General features: G+C 45.3%; 1 protein-coding gene across 2 annotated transcripts in view; it reads right to left on the minus strand.

Moving 5' to 3' along the window:
* The window catches only part of CACNA2D2 (calcium voltage-gated channel auxiliary subunit alpha2delta 2), a 210,010-nt gene extending 202,645 nt beyond the window's left edge, over nucleotides 1-7,365 (minus strand). For both annotated transcript variants that reach the window (XM_062586057.1, XM_062586056.1), the window contains exon 1: nucleotides 7,220-7,365. In XM_062586057.1, the coding sequence (XP_062442041.1) occupies nucleotides 7,220-7,344 (125 nt within the window). In that variant the 5' untranslated portion in view covers nucleotides 7,345-7,365. The remainder of the gene's footprint in view (nucleotides 1-7,219) is intronic.
* Nucleotides 7,366-18,542: the final 11,177 nt, after the last annotated feature.

The following is an 18,542-nucleotide window of genomic DNA, read 5'->3' on the forward strand; positions in this document are numbered from 1 at the left end:
CAGTATCACAGGCACCAGGTTTGCACTCTTCTCCGTCCTTGCACCTGTACTCCCCAGCCTTCTCCCCACCCTTCCCCCAGGCACAAGTTGCTTTCTCACACTACAGAGATTTTTGCTCCAGTGCACAGCATGATCTAACTAATTCACACTTCATTGCTCTGCACACCTCATCATTTGCACGTGAAAACAGCAGCCTTTCTCTGTTCCTCCAGTCTCTCCCCATTTTTTCCTTCTCCTGCATCCCCCACCTCCTAGTCCTTCTTAGCAAAAGCTCTACTAGCAAGAAGCTGCAGTGAAGAGGCTCATATTACCGGGACTTCATTGCTTTTACAAAATTTACCAGCACACTGTGAAACCTCATAAATAATTCAAGATAGACAACCTTTGTCAGGTAAATGAACGTGCCTTTTGTAATCCATCACTCCGAGTTTTCTATTACAGTGATACACATACTCACTAGTTGGCACAATTAGTATTGAATCATGAATTCCCCAAGTGTCAGTAAGGGAGGGCACAGCAGAACAGTTTCTGACCCCAGCAGTACCCACGGAAATCCAAAAAGCAGCCCGTTGGCTTCAGTGGATTCATAACCCACTGTCACAAAAGCAACTGCAGCCTGGACTACGGCAAGTGCAGCTCCATTCCCACCCTTAGCAGGCAATGAAAAAAAGACCATGGCATTGGTGGTATGGGGGGTTATTCTCATGAAAGAACTTCCTCCTTTCACTGTAAGAATTTCAGAGACCTTTACACAAATGGGAGCTAAAAATCATGTTGCATCCCCTACTTCTTGGTTTTACTCCATTCGCTTCACCGGTGCTCCTGCACAAAGGCTCTTGGCTCGTTACGTACACACAAACTCAACTCCTGCTTTGGCAACTGTGCCCAAGGCTTTTTCATCATCAGAACTATTGTGCTAAGTGTTTTATATCTCTGCTTAGCACCGGATCTGACAATCTGCTGGCTATCAGCAATTACCTCTGCCGGAGTACCCGCCTCAACCAGAAGTGGGGACAGTGAGGGGATGAGACCTGATCCTGGTTCCCCTAAGAGAAGGTCTCAGGTAATCCTGGGAGAAGATGTGCTACAGAGCCACTCTTTGCCATCACTACCCGACTGAGAAGCAGCTTCTGAAAAGGCTGCATGGTGGCCTCATCACAGGCAAGAATAATGACTTTGCACAGAGCTAATGAATAGAGATGGAAACCACAGACCGTGCAACCTTCATCTGACCTGACTTCCTTGTGTCTCCTGCCCTGCAGCCCCTTCACCTGTAACAAACTGGTCCAGCTAAACATACTGATCACTCAGTCATCATTCAACGTGAGAAACATTCTGCTTTACAGCCAAAGAATCAGTCCTTTGCTCTGGGTAAACATCCTTTATTTTTATGTAATTTCCAGTCTCAAATGATATTTATGACCAAAAGATGATGAGACAGAATTGATAGATTTGTAGGACTGCTGTCAACATTATGAAGAAAACTCATGTGCACTCTCTGAAAGATCAAATGATTGAGCCTAAAGAAAACTGTGCCGACAGCTTGGTGATACAAACCAACTCTCCAGTAACAACAGTCTGTGCAACCCTATTCCCCATGCAATAATAAACTTGAGAATAAACACTGGATTATAGGAAGAGTTCTTAAACAAAGTACTACTGACACCCAAGAGAGGAAAAAATAATTTTGCTAACAAAACACATTTTGCTTTCAAGAGGCTCCTGGAAAAGTAAATATCCAAATGTTCAGATAGTGTCCTTTCTTGCTGAATATTTCACTCAAGTATTTTGCTTGGTAATGACTTTTTCTTTTATTTCATCCCACTTGAATATTTCATCAACTGAAAAAAGTATTGTCTAAATTTCACAGTTTATTGCACATGTACAATGTTATAGCGTGCAGATGCCCCAGCACTTAAGCCCTCAAGAGCTTTTCTGCTGGCTTTGGAAGCCAAACACCAGGAAGCTTGCTCAAGGATAAACTTTTACATTTCCATTTAGACTCTGTGTAACCACCTTCAGCTTTTAAGGTGCTGTTGCATACATGCACACAACACACACAAGGTTGCTTTAGAACGAAACTTCTCAAGTAGGCCTGCTAAATACCAGGCATGAGCCCATTTCTACTTTCAGGTCTTCATGCAGGAGCCTTCTTGATTTTGGTGGGAACCAACAGGCTCTCCTAACAGAATTTAGATTAACAGTTTTTCAATGTGTGCAGTTGAAAGACTCAAACTCCTGGAGCCACAATCCTGGAGGAGATCCCTGTCTGCAATGAATAGGCTTGATAGGCAAGAAATACCTTTCAAAGCAAAACTGTAATGCCCTACTCTCCGTAATGCTAAGCAGTACAGAGGAAACGAGTGTCCTGCTCTCCTGCCCCACAGGAGAAGTTACTGTGATAAAGGATTGAGCACAAAAGTGGGAAGAACAGAAACAGGGAAAATGAGGGAGAACCTTGAAGATCACTGAAATAAATTATCAGGCCGTATTAGCCAGTGATGCCAAGGAATAAGCTTAAGAGTCAAGCCAGGTTGGTGACAACGTGCACACTGACGCGCTGTGCTATAGTTGCCCACTGCTCCCCCAGGAAGCTGTCCCTGTCCCTGCTCTGCAGGCCCTTACAGAGGATGTTCGACCTACGGTCATGTTCCCTCCCTACTTTCAATCAGGTGCTTGTATACAGCTGTCTCTGACAGGAGACCTGAGCAGGAAACATGCAGGAATGACAACAGGAAGAGGAAAGGACAACAATTTTTAAATGCTGAAGAAATACTGCAAGACACTTTTAAAAGCATTTGGTCCTGTGCCTGCTGCAGTTCAGCTGCCTCTGGGCAGTTCAGGGTGCCCCCAAGTATCGCGGAGCAGCTTCAGAGGCAGGGACGCTGGGTGTCCCTGCCTCCACGGGTACAAATCCTCCCAGAGGCTGCTTCGCTCTCGCAGAGAGGGAGCGATGTTATACATCAGTCACTCATGGGGCTAGATTGCCCTCCCAGTGAGCTGCCTCTCTGCTCAGCGGAGTGTAGCTGAAGACAAGCAGGGCCGTTTCCCCGCTTCCTCTCTGCTCCTTTCCAGACAACTTTCTCTGCCAAGCATCAAAATCATAATTACAAGAGAGTGTCTGACTGCATAGCAGCAGCAGAAGAGAAGGGGCTTCCTTGACACGGTGTCCTGCAAACCTAACAATGTCTGATCCTAACACAGTTATTTATTTCCAGTCCCAATAGCCCAGAAGATGTGCCATCATTGCCAGCTTCGTTAATCTCATTTCGGGGTAAAATGACTGAAGCACAAACCAGAAGGTACTGAAAGGAAGCGGTTACTTTGGCAGCGACAACCTCAAGCCCACCCTGAGGTGGTGATGGGCACCTATTGGGCCTTACTGCTCTTGGCAGCAGCTTTCACTACCCAGTAACTCTGACGGGAACACCGGTAATGCCTCAAGCCTGCTGCCAAAAACTACTGTCTGCATCTGACAGTTGCTAAAGCATCACGTCGGAGAGCCAGGACCAGACCCTGGTCCCCAGGCTGGTGCTTTACCAGACAGACTGACCCTTCTCCTCTCGCCGGCCGGTCAGAGAGGCACCACGGAGCCGCGAGGGAGCCGAGCCTCACCGCAGCACGCAGCAGCGATCCTGCACACACCTGCTTCCTCGCGAGAAGCAAATGGCTCGCCACCCTCTAGCAGATGGCGATTTTCTTTCAAGTCCAAGTGACAAAAAGCCTTTCTGCAAAGTGAGCAGGGGGGCTGTTTTGCTCCCAGGCGGCACCACTGGCAGCGTTCGCATGCCTGCAATTCCCATTAGCAGGAGGCAATGGCAATACAGGTGCAGGACTCCTCTGATTGACCACACTTCCAATCAGCTAATATCTCATCTTGCAGAGATTCAAGCAGAGGTTGTCACTACGCTGCCACAGCAATCCCTCTGCATAGTAGCTAAAAGAAAAATTAACAGTAAGCAACAGCCTTTTTCCCCCCAGAGCCATTAATCCCATCAACCACGCAGACGCATATTCTCATATATGACCATTCCTAAAAACAGCCTTGTCAGTCAACGGCCATCATCTAACATGCCCGCCCAAATGGGTTTGTTTCAATCTGGGATTTTGCTTTTTAAATCTCAGTGAGAAATTCCCCTTTGGACAACTGGCTGAGCCAAGCCTTCCTTAGCTCAGCATAAGATGATTAAAACCATGCTACCCGGGAGGAGAGAGAGATAATGTGGAGCACCAGTGATTTATCAGAGGCAGAACCAAGAATCAACACACATAACCACTGCTGACAATTAATATCATCGTGGCAAAAAAAAAGGGTTGTTCTTTTCTTTTTTCTTTTCTGCCTCTCCCCTCCTTGAGCAAAATATCCTCATCATTCAGTCTGCTGTCTGTCAGAGTGAAACAGGTCTGGAGCTGCTTAAAAAAGCAGCCTCATTTTTGAGAGTCCTATAGTGAAAAAATGACTTAAGTGACTCAGAGAGAAAACCTCCAAAGATAAACAAGGTTTCTAATCAAAACTCAGTATTATTCCCTGTTGATAACAAGGACGCATTGTCCAAAGTAGAAGAAAATTGGCTCCTAAGGAGAAGAATTTAGCAGCCCATTTCATCAGCTCAACTCAGCTTCTGACCAACAAACCTTCCAAAAAGATTTCAGGTTTATCCAGTATCTTTAAGAAACAAGAAGGGTGCAGTTAGGAAGCCACTCGGAGGGGAACAGTCAATAAAAGGATGTTGTTCAGGTGTTGGTGCCAGCTACCATTGCACTTTTTACTCCCATAAAATATTTGTTTCCTGAGAAATGCTCGCAGAAGCCCTGGGGCACGCTGCACAGGGCATTTCAGCCCACGTTACAGGCATTAACCTACTGCCCGGCAATTGTGCATCATCATCAAATATCCATTCATGACTCTTCTTTTTTTCTGGGTTCACGAAACAGGTCATAATGGGAATAAAATAAGCAAAAAGATAATTAGGCCAGGCTGAGGTCGTGTGTCCCTTCTTCATCTGTTCTTCATATGCAAAGTCAGTCAGCGTAACTGCCCATCCTCTGTCACCAGAAGCATCCACACAAAAATTCTGTCCCTTTTAGGACCATTCCTTCCTATTTTTAAGAAATTATAAACAGCACATCTTTGCCATTAGGTTCAGTTTTATGCATCTCATCTCTCTCAGTCCAGGATCAGGCCCATTCGGATAACGCTACCAACATCAACAAAGAGCTAGCAAAATTTATCGTAACAAACCACTCTGCAAGAAATGCGAGTTATCTGGAATAAAACTGCTTTGGCTAAAAAGTTGGCACTGTTAATAACAGCAATATGGAAAATAATCAGTCTGAGTGAGGGGAAGGCCAATTCATCATTTACATGTCTCTTAAAAAGGACCCCTGGTATAAGAGCCTTCTTTAAAAACTTCCTGCAGTCAGAAAGAAAACATTTCTGATTTGTATACTTGCATCTAGGAGGGATTTGTTCTATAATATGATTCTGTGCTCGGAATTGAAGAGGAAAAAGCAACAACTTACAGCCTCTGAAAAAGCTGCTGAAATACCAGAAACATCACACAAACTATAACTGTGCTTAGTTCCTCACCACGCTCATAATCCCATTTACTCCTGTAGGAATTCTCATATAAGTAAAGATTATTCATGTGAGTTAAGCTAGAAGATCAGGCCATAAGGATGTGGTACTTGGGCTGGTACTAGCACATTCCCTTTCTTTTCCTCCCCCTGTAGGTAGATATTTCTCATAGAAGAATTTCTGTATTTACTTGACAGCAAGAAAAAAGATCCCATCAGTTCTCAAAGGTCAAAGATATTAAAAATCTGGATACCAGACCCAAAAGAATTCAGAAAGAATCTACACGAATCGGAGGTATTTCTGAATAAATGAAGAGTGCAAACAACCCTGTCTTCAATGAAGCCAGATATTAACAAGGTAAACTACAGCTTTTCCAGATAAACAACACTATTTCTCCTGCTGATAAGCCTCCTTTTCAGAAGGCCAAATACATGCCTGCCAAAAATGTAGTTAGAAATCAAAAAGCTAACAAGATTTCAAAAATGCTTCATATATATATGATATAAACACATTTCTGTTCTTTAGCAAATCAAAAATGACAAGCAAATTGTGACACAAAGCAGCCCATATCCACTGGGGCAGCACAAAGTTAAGGGCAACACTGCTATTATTAACTCTATGTCATTGAAATCTTTCCCCACCTTCAGAAAGGCAGACTGTGAGGACACTGTGTCAGCCCATACTCTGAATTGTCTGGGTTTTTTTTCATTTTTGTGTCAACAAACCTCAGCATTTCATAACGTAGATGACAGCCTCTTAAAATACATCTCGGCAAGATTTAGCATGGATTTGTGGAAGGGAACGGGGCTTCGGGGTTATCGCAGTATGAAAAGAAAAAAAACCCAAACAGGCCAGCAAATATTCCCAAATGCTAACTTCAAAAATACTAATTGTCTTCCAAATTCTATTTACATCCTTCCCGCACTGTCTCTCCAGTCCCCCATCCCCTCACCCAAACAATTTGCTTTCTGACCTTCTAGTTCACTAGATTAAAATCTGTTTCTTCCAGTTCAGGGGGAAAAAAAGCCCAGCTTGGATAGCCTGTGGAACTATCAATCTATTATTAGTTTATACTAAAACTCCACCGGGTACAGCCAGCCGTAGATACCATATTGGGTACTTGAAAAGAAAGGCAAGAAAGTGATCTATCGTTTCTCTCCCTCTCGCTAAATTAACGCTTAAATAGCTGCCTTAAAAATCGGCACACACTGGCAAAGTTTGCGTGTTCCCGCAACTTTCGGTCCATTCCTATTTTTGCCTTTTTTTCCTGGGCACGGCGGAGAGCGGGGAGGAGGCAGGGCAGAGACATTCCACATCCAAGACTTCGAGACGTATTTCAGGAATTAAATAAATAACGCAGGAGCCACCCGCGGACCCGCATACCGCCGGCAGGCTGAGGACGGGGAGCGGCCGCGGAGCCGCCGCATCCCCTCCCGCTCCGGCTCCCGCTGCGGGGCGGCGGCGCGGGGGCCCCGCAGGCGCCGGGGGGGCCCCGCAGGCGCCGGGGCGGGGGGGGGGGGGACCCGGCCGCCGCCGCCCGGCGATGCGCCACCGGGACGCGGCCGGGCCGGGCGCGGGGCCGGGGCCGCGCCGGCGGGCACGGCCGCGCGGGGAGCGCCCGCCGCGGGCGGCGGCACTTACGTGTGCTGCTGGGGGAAGCTGTAGCCGTGGGCGGCGGGGGCGGCGAGCAGCAGCAGCAGGGCGAGGTGGCCGCAGAGGGCCGGGGCGACGGGCGCCGCGCTGCCGGTCGGAGCCGCCATCGCCATGTTTCCATTAAAAACGCGGCGGGGAAGGGGCGCGGGCGGCGGCCCCGCGGGCGGGCAGCACCCGCCGCCGCCGCCACTCGTGCGACGAGCGCGGCGGTCCTCGGCAGGGGGGCAGCGCCGCGCCGGCTGCTCGCCCCGACCGGCGGCCGCTCGCCCGCTGCCTCTCCGCGGCGGCCGGCACTGAGCGCCTACAAACTGATACTTTCCCTCAAATAGGCGGGCGGGCGGGCGGCCCGGCCCGGCCCGGCCCAGCCTCCTCCCCTCCGCGCATCCCGCCGCCCCGCCCGCATCCCTCCATCCCCCCGAGGCGCTCCAGCCCGGGCGCGGGAGCGGCCGCCGCCGCGCATGCTCGCCGCCTCCGCGCCCGCGCCCGGGCCCCGCGCTCCCGCGCTCCCGCCGCCGCCGCCGCCGCCGCGGCCCGGCCGCTCCGGGCGCCGCCGCGGCCCGGTCCGGGCCCCCCGCACAGCCCCCTGGCAGGGAGGGGGCCGTCCCCAGGGCAACGTTCCCGCCGTTGGCAAAGGCGCCCCGCGGGCCGGGCGCCGCCGAAACGCCTCCCCGCCCCCCGGCGAGCCGCGATCACCCCCTTCCCGGGGGTCCCGGAGCAAGGGGGCTTGGTGCCCGGCTCCCGCAAGGAAGGGACCTCGCCTTGGCTCGTCCACCTCTTCCGCAATGGTGCTAACTCCTGCAGATGGATCATTACCGTTCTCGCAGGAGATAATGTTTTTCTTCGGGGCCACCTCCTGGAGACAAATCATCGTATGGGAATCTCCAATTATGTTAAATAATAGTAACAGCAACTACATTTTTTTACACACTATGATTGGGGGAAACATTTAGGCAGCCTAAAAACTCAAAATAACAAAATTCATAAACACAGCCTCAGGTCATAGCGATTTTTAGGCCGGCTTTTTGAAAGCCTGGATTTCGCAGCACTGCTTTTTTTGGTTAACTGCAGTGTAATTTCATTTATCTGAACTGAAACCCAAGCTACTCAGCTTCATCGAAACAGATCACCAGCAAGTCACTGGGACAACTGGCAAACTCTCCATTCAGGAAAAAAGATATAGAAAGAAATGCTGTCCACACACTATCCTATTTCCTCCCCAGAGAGCCTAAATGTGCATAACAATGGGCCAGGCAATGCAGAGCAAAGACTGTTTTCCCCTCTTTAACTTCAGAAAAGGTGTAATGTTGGCAAGATTACCAGTAGCCAGACATATCTCTTGAGCAAGGACCTCATGCACATTCCCCCGGTACATCAGTGCTTTGAAGACCCAGCGGCTTCTTGGCCCTGCCCACCAAACCAACCAGGCAGCGGTGGCATGGCTGGAGCCCCTGGCAGTTTCCAGAGCAGATTCCCAGCACGCAGATTGAAAACCCTTCCAGGTTGGGAAGTGGTGGTGGGGTTGGTGGAGTTCAACGGGGCGTGGATCTTTATGGGAAGAGGCTGCCTCTCTGAAGTGCTCCATGCCCTGGTTTGTAGGAAAGGTTTTCTTTTGTTGATGGATGGGATTGCCTCCATCCTTTGTTTCTCATGGGAAAAAGAAACACTGTGGAATTTTAAGAGTTTAGCACTTATTGAATTGGCTAGTGGGAGACATGGACATCTTCCACTTGGGGAACCAGAGCACTGACTCTCAGTCATGTGGTCACATCCACACAGTGCTCTAGGAATTTCATGCAAGGACGAGCACTGCTATATAAATGAAAACAATGAGGATTTGATGCACTGACTCCAGGCTGGAGCTGATTCACAAAACCACTTTTTTTAATGAGATTGAAACATTATTTTTTTCCCAAGTCATGTTGAAAGTCAGCAGTAAACCCCATGCTATAATCTAGAAGATTGGACTTGGAAAAATATCAGATGCTGACCTGAGGTGTTCAACACAGAGAGAGATATGTACAGTAGCCTAATGCTTCAGTAGAACATTAACAAATACTTTAGTCTTGTTGCTACTTTCTGCTCCCTCTCTAGCCCTTGTAGCACCTGCAGATTATGACTGTTCTTTGCACAATCTTCAGGGCATGGTCTGGTTTTCCATCATCTATTTGCACATGTAAATTTTTACATTTGACTTGTACTGAACCTGCCACATGCAGTTTAAGCTATGTCAGTGATTGTCACCACAGTCCAAATCACAGCTACTGATGTGTCACACAGAACTTTTCAATTTTTAACCTCAAAGTAGGTTTCAGCAGTAGTAAGTGAATAATCTCCAATGTATACAGGGGAAACAGCTACAATCTGATACACAGTTTGTCCATTGCTGGCAGAGTTGGGAGCAGAGTAAACGCTCGTCATTGTGTAGAGTTTGGCTTTCCAGTGCTTTGAAGGCCAAAGTCTGTTGTCTGTCATGTCAGTACTTCCTTTCCTGGAAGAGATGGGTTAGTACCTGTCTAACACACAAAATTTAACCCAAGATACGGGCCCACAGGGTCCAGATTTCAGGTTCCCTCCTAGAAGGGTACCCAAGACCTATGAGGCAACACTGCAATTGCCCCAGACATCCTTTATAATAAGGTATTTTCTGTATTATGAAATCCAGTCCTTTGTATGAAAAGCAGTGACACAACTGTTCATGTGTTGTCATGGCTATCAGCTGCTTTCCCAAATGCCCAGCAATTGGCTGTTCTGCAACTGCAAATGTGCTGCATGCATGTTGTGCAGTAGACCCAGTGCTGGATGCTCTGGTCTATTTTGCTCATACAGTGCATATGTACTGAGTAACTCTACAACACACACACAGTAATCCAACAACTTCAGAAGTGTGTGTGGAGTGATTCATTTCTTTGGGAGTGGGCTCTCCAAAATCCTTAAGTGTTCTGTTTTGATCCAGGTATCAACATACCGCAAAAGAAAATTTGACCTTGTAGTCTTCAAGTAGGAATGAGCCCTTAGATATTTAGTAACTACTTTCAAATGTTGGTGTCTAGGTTCGTTAACAATAAAGCTTTGCCTGAAATTTCCCTAGAGACATTTTGTTTTAGTTTTGTTGTAGCTGTTTTTCTTTGTGAATTTATATGGTTTTGCCAGTGTCATACCTGTTGCTCTGAACTCTGCCATCCATAAATGGACAGGCTGGTTAGTAGCAAGCCACTTGGAAGCAGTCTTAAATTTAAAGGTACAAATAAGCCAAGAAACATGAAAGGAAAAGTGGTGGTTTACACCTGCATGCTGACCTCTCGCAAGCAAAGCTGATGGCTCAGGACACCAACGTATATGAATTTATCACAGGGGTTTACTGTCATTCTTACACAGGATGTTAAGACACTGAACAAATGTTGGCAGTTTATTTTCCAAACTGTGCATAGGAACACCCAGGACTTGCATAAAACACTATGCATTATGAAGACGTAATACTAACATCCTTCTAAATCAATGTTGCCCTAAGCGGGAGGCAAGCAGATCAGTGGAGTCATCTCATTTCCTCTTGAGAATGACAGGAAAGACAGCATTGCTACACTACCTCTTCCATTTTTTTTGCAGCTGGGGCTGCACCAAACTGTAGCCTCTGTGAAACTCTGCCCACCCTGCAGCACCAAGCACCACCAAGTTCCACAAACCTGATATACAGCTGCCACCAGCTCTGAGCCACAGTCTCTTCAGCAACTTCTAATATGTCAGTGTGGCTTCTCCGAGCAAGCGTGAGCAAACCCTTCCCCTAGACAGCCTAAAGTTGCAATGAAAGTGCTGTAATCCATACTAGACCGTGCAAAATTCACCGCCATACCTGATATATTATGATAGAGTTACAGCAGAACAGGCAACATCATGGCCATTCTCCTGCTTCTTTCAACAGAAAAAAAAAACACATGGGAGGAGGCTGCAGAAGCTGTTCTTATGGCTAATTTATTTGCAAATGCAGGTGAATGCTAGAGAAGGTAGGAGTTTGCTCTGATTGATCCTTTCACAAGAAAAACGTGATCATTTGCAGTCAATACTTGCTGCAGGGACATATTTCTTTCTTTACTCCTTCAAATAAGTATGAAAAGGAGAACTAGAAGAAGAGAGGCGCTGGCATTCTCCCTGACTGTGCTTTTGTGCTGTACCTTAGCATCATAGAATCAGTAAGGTTGGAAGGGACCTCTGGAGATCATCTAGTCCAACCTCCCTGCTCAGCAGGGTCACCTGGAGCATGTTAGACAGGGTTGCATCCAGGCGGGCTTTGGATATCTCCAGAGAAGAAGACTTCATAACCTCTCTGGGCAACCTGTTCCAGTGCTCTGTCACTCTCACAGGAAAGCAATTCCTCCTCAGATTCAGGCAGAACTTCCTGTGGTTCAGTTTGTGCCCATTTCCTCTTGTCCTGTCACATGAGACAACTGAAAAGAGTTTGTCCCCGTTCTCTGGACACCCTCCCTTCAGTTACTTGTAGACATTGATAAGATCCCCCCTCAGTCTTCAGTCTTCTCTTCCCCAGGCTAAAAAGGCCCAGCTCTCGCAGCCGTTCCTCGTAGGGCAGATGCTCCAGCCCTCTGATCATCTTCGCTGGACTCTCTCCAGTAGCTCCATGTCTCTCTTGGACTGGGGAGCCCAGAACCTGATGAAGTACTCGAGATGAGGCCTCAGCAGGGCTGAGTAGAGGGGCAGGATCAGCTCCCTTGACCTGCTGGCAACACTCTTCCTAATGCACGCCAGGAGACCATTGGCCTTCCTGGCCACAAGGGCACATTGCTGGCTCATAGTCAATTTGTCATCCACCAGCACTCCCAGGTCCTTCTCTGCAGAGCTGCTCTCCAGCAGGTCAGCCCCCAGCTTGTACTGGTGCATAGGGTTATTTCTCCCTAGGTGCAGAACTCTGCACTTGCCCTTGTTGAACCTCAGGAGGTTCCTCTCTGCCCAGCTCTCCAGCCTGGCCAGGTCTCTCTGAATGGCAGCACAGCCCTCAGCTGTATCAGCCACTCCTCCCAGCTTGGTATTATCAGCAAACTTGCTGAGGTGGCACTCTGTCCCTTCGTCCAGGTCATTGATGAAAAAGTTGAACAGGAAAAGTTTAACCTTTGTGAAGAGGGAGTCATCTACACTGTCCCCACAAAACACATCTCTTTCACGCAGACCAAACAACTGTGAGAGGAATAATCCAGCGGGCAGGTGGCTACTTCTTTCCCACTCTCAACAATATACCGTGAAACAACACTGCTCATGCATTTCGGATTGGCACCCACCAGCAGGGGTGATTCCAGTGTGTCTAGGGGTGGTACAACTCAACACCTGTATCCTCCACTGAAGGTGATCCAGTTGGACTAGCACAGGGTCTCCAACTTTAAGCAGACTGGAACAAGCACCTGGCTTGGTACATTAAAAGTTGTTTAGTACACACATGTATCAGTTTAAACCCGAAGCTCTTCCATGGAGTTAGTCCAGATTTACACTTGAGTACAGCGCAGCACAGTTTTGCTTTCCATGGCTAAACATAGGCCTGTAACAGGAGTGAGTGTGTACCCACATTCTTGACAAATCAGTTGCTGAGAGCTTAGAAATTGTTGGCTGACATACCATTAAAGGGAGATAAATAAGGGAAAGAGGTAATTAAGAGTAAACAAATGATAACAGCTAATACAAATCCTGACTTTAGCAGTTTATTCTTTTTATCCACTGTTCTTCAACCTGAGCTCCCCAGATGATGATGTAGGGGGTTGCCTAGTGCCAGACATTAGTGTTTCAGAAAGAGCAGAAAAGAATGCACTCAATGTTAATAGAAACATAGTAAGTGACTGATGCACTTACAAGTCATGGGAAGCCATGCTGTGTTTAATGCTCAAGAGGAAAGGAAGGAAAGAGCAGCATAGATGTTTGCAAAGTTTCTAAGCAGGAAAGAATAAGAACTGGCAAACAAAAGCAAAGAGGTGTCCTGAGGATATAACCATAGATAGAAAAAAGAAACAATGCAGGGATGAGACAAAAGGCATTCCAAGATCCCTATCCATGTATCTCCAAGGGGACCTACCTGCAGGTTTCCAGGTCTTTGCTGGCCTTTCATTACGCAACTCATAGACTATAAATTTTGAGAAACACACAAGTTCTTTTTCCAGAATGATGCCATGCCAAGGTAAAGGCCGGTTTGACTCCATAATTAGAACTGATTCCTCTAAACTGATTCCATTGCTACATGTGACTTCTAGACAGTCTATGAAATACACAGGCTCCATCTCAAAGTGGCAGATCGCAAGATCTATCTTTCTGGGTCATACTCTGCTGTATAAACAGAAGCCTTGAGCATGACTGGAAACCTACTTTGGAAGTGTAGTTGGGATTTGGCTGTTAGCTAAGCCTTTTTTTTTCTTTTTTGGCTTTCAGTACAGGGATGTTAAGCCCTCTCCATGGCTATAAACTTTAAAGCTCTATAAAGACCTAACCTAGTTGCCAAAGGATTGTTGGGCTGATATGCAAAATTGAGTACAGTGCTCCAATTGTTTTGGAGGCAGCTGGGATAGCTGAAGAAAACATTTTCCTCCAGCTTTTCCATCTGTACCTGTGCTCAAGGTACAGATCTGGTCTGGCAAAAAAGTTACGGAGGCAATAACTCAGAGTCAGTTTAGCTCAAACCAAAGTCATCTGTCATTTAATCATTTAAGCAAGTCTCCTAATCATGAACAGAAGGGGTTATGATCTCTGCACTGTAACAGCTATTTTATCTTTGGGATCCAAACAATATTTCTGCATGATGTGAGAACAAAACAGCTGAGGTCAGCAACGGTTCAAGTCACACAGCATTGCACTCGGTTACCTAATGTAGCCATGCCTCACTATTGCCTTAGTTTAAAACATAGTTACTTCACAGCAGTAATCAGCACTTTTTGTAGAGCTCAATACAGGAGATACACAATCTTGGCCTACGTCTAACATGTAGACGGTATTTTTTTGGTAAGTTAGACAAATGCTTAGGATTGCTGTCTTATAAGCGTTTTTTTCTACCGTGCCCACCACAGTGACTAAATCCCAACAATTTGCATATATGCTCTATGGAGGAAATGCTAGTATTCCCATTCTGAAGGTGAGCAGCCAAAACCCAACAGAGATGAAGGACAGGTCCAAGGATGCACCAGAAATTTGTGACAGAGAAGATAAGTGAACTTCCGTTTCCTAAAAACTGTCAGTTCCTAAACCAGTCAGTTCCTCAAGGGCCCCTGCTTGGTAACTGGGGCCTGTTAGGCGCGTCTACAATATACATAGTTTTTCCTTGTTATTAACTTGAAACGACCTAAAGGTCATTTGATTAGATCGCATAAGTGCCTTTATCATAAGAATGTAGTAGTTTTTAAAGGACTCCTTAATCTAGTGGAAAAAGACATATTACAAGAACCAATAGCTGGAATTTAAAGCCAGAGAATTCAAATTAGAAATAAGGTACAGAACTGATGGTTTTTTTTACCAGTATGGATGATTAATTATTGGAAGAACTATCCAGGGATTATTTGCCTTTTGAATTCCTCAAATCCAGAGTAGATGCCTCTCCAGAAGATCCAATATCGTCAAACATAAGTTACTCCTTCAACACAGAGGTAACCGGATGAAATTCTCTGGCCTCTGCTAAGCAGGAGGTTGGATTAGATCATCTAATGGTCCTTTATAATCTTAAATTCTATGAATCTATGAATAATAATGACCATCACAGTAAGTTTCAGTTTGTAAAACAGCAAAGAGCACTGCTACATAGCTGGGAGATAGAATAAAGCAGATTATAAAGGAAAAAAGATCTTTGCTCTGGAACTAAACACGTGAGTGGTAATTATTTAAACTCCATCCATGTCTCAAAATCTTTCCTCAAAAGATTATTTTAATTAGGCTTCAAATTGCAGGGCAACAAAAAAAAAAAAAAAAAGAAAAGATATCCATGAATCAGATAAGTAATACCACACCAAGAACAGGATTATCAATATTTCTGTACCATGTTTAAAAGCCCAAATGACATACAAATAGCTACTGATTCGGAGGAATTATATATAGGCAAAATCTAATGGAGTGGGATTCTATAAAGAGTGTTATAGGCTTGAACTTGAGATTTCTGCATTATATTTGAGTACCTAAAAAAAATTTTGTGCCACATCATAACATCCTGTAGTTGTGACTGCAGCAGATTTCACAGAAAATCTATTTTAGAAATATCTTAGGGATTTTTCAAATAAAAATATTGACATTGTTCTGTATTTCTCTGCCTATAAAGTAAAACTCTGTTACTATCACGCTACAGCCTAGATCTTAAAATTTCCACATTGGTTTAAAGGTCTACCAAAAATCAGCACTTGTGGGTCCTCTCTTGGAGTTGCAAATGTGATATGTTTTTGCCTGATATGAATAAAACCCATGGAAAGGAATCTGTTAGCCCTCTATTTGCATATTTATCTAACATTCATCTCCACATCATAGCATTTGAGCATCTCAGAGTCTTTAACAGATTTATCTTCCCACCACCTCTGAGGAAACAAGTGTAAAGTTCCTACATTATAGTTAGGAAACTGAGACATGGGGTACATGAAGGGATCTTCCTAACATCAAACTAGACATTTGTAATATAGCAGGGGACTAAACGAAGATCTTCTGATTCTTAAAGGAATGACTTATACTCTAGTCTTTCTCCTTTTTTATTTGGCTATAATGCAAATGACAGAAGGAATGGTGACATAAAAAATGCGGTTACACAAGCATATTGTTCCCTATAAAGTGTTGCCTTTTAATGGGGGGGGGGGGAATACTATGCTTCATGAGTTTCTAAAAATCTCTACAAATGTCTTTCTTAAGAATTTGAGTCATTGATTTTGCATGTGAATTTTGGAAGGAAATACACACAGACACACACACAGAAGTCCTTCGCTTGGAACAAGAGCTAAAACTATAAAAGCAAGAAAATGTGGAAAGTAGGCCTGCAGCAGTATGGGTTGATATTCTGTCTTTAAATCATTCTGGCACTTGTTTTTCCCCCTCGAGGTGGAAGTGGTAAGCGTCAAGGCAGAACTGCAGCAGCCCTAAATCAGAATGTTTGTCTGCTACTGGGTTTACAAACAGGACCCTTTGCATTCCCAGCCAGAGGTCCTGGTGCTTTTATACAGGGCTATAAACACAGTTCCTGCACAGGTGCTCCCTATATACAAGCTAGCTTCCTTTCTTTCCTACCATATGTATTTTACTACCATCAGTGTCTTCTCATTTGACTATGACCTTTTTTTCTGGCTGTGTACAGGTGGCCTCTCCACCCCCAATATTTGAAAGAACTAAATCTATCCTGCTACTTGTTCTGGAGAATTGAAATCCACATAATCCTCCTGATTTTATGATATAAGGTAAACTTTTTGAATTCTTTGCTGTTTTAAGATACTTTTTTTCTTCTTTTCTTTCTAAAACTGTATCCTATCTTCCACATCCTCTTCCCTTCCATCACTCATCTTTTCTTCCCCTTTCTTATCTGTCCTGTTGAACTTTTTAGTCCAAAGATGATGTGACAGTGCTGTCTTTCCTCAAATACCCTGGCTCTTTCCCTTGGTCTCCTGGCTCTACCACCCCAAATTCTCTCTCTCTTTTTCTCTCCTCCCCAATAGCCCATCTCCATTTCTTTCTCTTCCCACATCTGAAATACTCCTTCAAAGCAAGAGTGTCTGTCTCCCTGTGTCATTTTGACCTTCTCAATCATAGAATCATAGAATGGTAAGGTTGGAAGGGACCTCTGGAGATCTAGTCCAACCCTCAGCATAGCCCCATATGGGGACTGAACCCATGACCTTGGCATTAATTCAATCAGGCATTTCTAAAATGACAGAAGAATAACTCCAATCTGCTCATTCCAGTTAGCATTAGAGCAAAAGCAAGCTGCTACAGTAAGTGTTGACAAAGCAAAAAGAGAAGAATGTGTGCAAGGTGCACCCAACTTCCAAGCGAAAGGATATTGAATCACAGTGTGTGCAATTCACCAGGGAGCAATAACGTGCCGTCACGATGCTGTAAGTTAAAAATCCACAGGGAACACTGAAAGCTGGTCACATCATCCCCAAAGCACCTATTATAATGTAACTAATTAAGAAGCCCACAGCGAGGTGCTTCCCAGGAGTTATAGCCTCCCAAGCATACACTGGACTTTAGCACGGGTGAAGGAGATGCATCGAATGTATCTCCAGTGCAACTGCAAGCATCTCCCAAGGTTAATTCCTCTATGAGCTGTGGGTGGCTGTGGCATTTCTCCAGAAGATAGACATATGCCACAGCTCTCTGAATTATGGCCAAGGTAGCTCATGATTCTTGCATGCCCAGGGGCTTAATGTAGGAAGCACTTGGCAGGGCTAAAGTGTCAAATGTAGTACAAAGACCAGTGAGAATAGCAGTGAGTCAAGCCATGTAATGGGGGCACAAAAGGGACATGAAAAGATAAAGCCAGACACATGTTATCAACAAAAAAGGGTGAATGTATTCAGTATTTAACCATCCCAGTCGCTTGTCTTGTCCCTCTAAACACATTTCACCTTTCACTGAGTACTATCCTATCACTGTAACTCAAGCACTTAGGAAATGATACTCACTGAAAAAAAGCACAGTTCAATCATGCCTTCCCTCTGCAGTGTTCATGCCACCAACAATCATGTCCTAAAACATTCTGTGCATCAAAAGGATGAGAGTGCTTGCATGTAGGAAACAGGCAAAATTGGTAATAGTGCGAGTGATGAAAGTAAAGGTCACAACCATGAAAAATTTGGAACAAATAAACATTCAAGTGAGAATTTATTTGCCACTTTCTTCTAATAGGTATCTATTTTCTTCCTTGGTATCTTCCCACCTTGTCAAAAAGCCTCCTGACACTTCCCTGCAGAGATAGCCACTTGCTTTGTAGAGTTCTTGAAGTCTGCCAGATTCTTATTTTACTAAAAGCTTTGGGGGGGGGGAGGGTTGTTTTTGTTTTTTTACAGAATCCAGATCCTTTTTTACTGCAACTGGACAGCAATATCCTGTGCTAGCTCAGGTTCAGGAAAGCGGAGTGAAGTTTCCAGTGTGATTTACGTATTTTTGCCCTCAAAGTGCACAACTGGTCTGAGTTCCCCTTTTCATGCTGTGCAATGGGAAAGAAAAAAAGTCAAGATTTCAAGTTCTGCTCTGCCTTTGATCCTGCAAAGAAGGAACTGGAAGAAGTACATCAGACAGGTGAAGAATGGGATTAAGCTCTGGCAGTGCTGTTTTAGGAAGAAAGGGTGTAGCACTTCTGCCATGAAGATTT

The sequence above is a fragment of the Rhea pennata genome, chromosome 12 (genome assembly GCF_028389875.1).
Source record: "Rhea pennata isolate bPtePen1 chromosome 12, bPtePen1.pri, whole genome shotgun sequence".
In the NCBI taxonomy this organism is placed as follows: domain Eukaryota; kingdom Metazoa; phylum Chordata; class Aves; order Rheiformes; family Rheidae; genus Rhea; species Rhea pennata.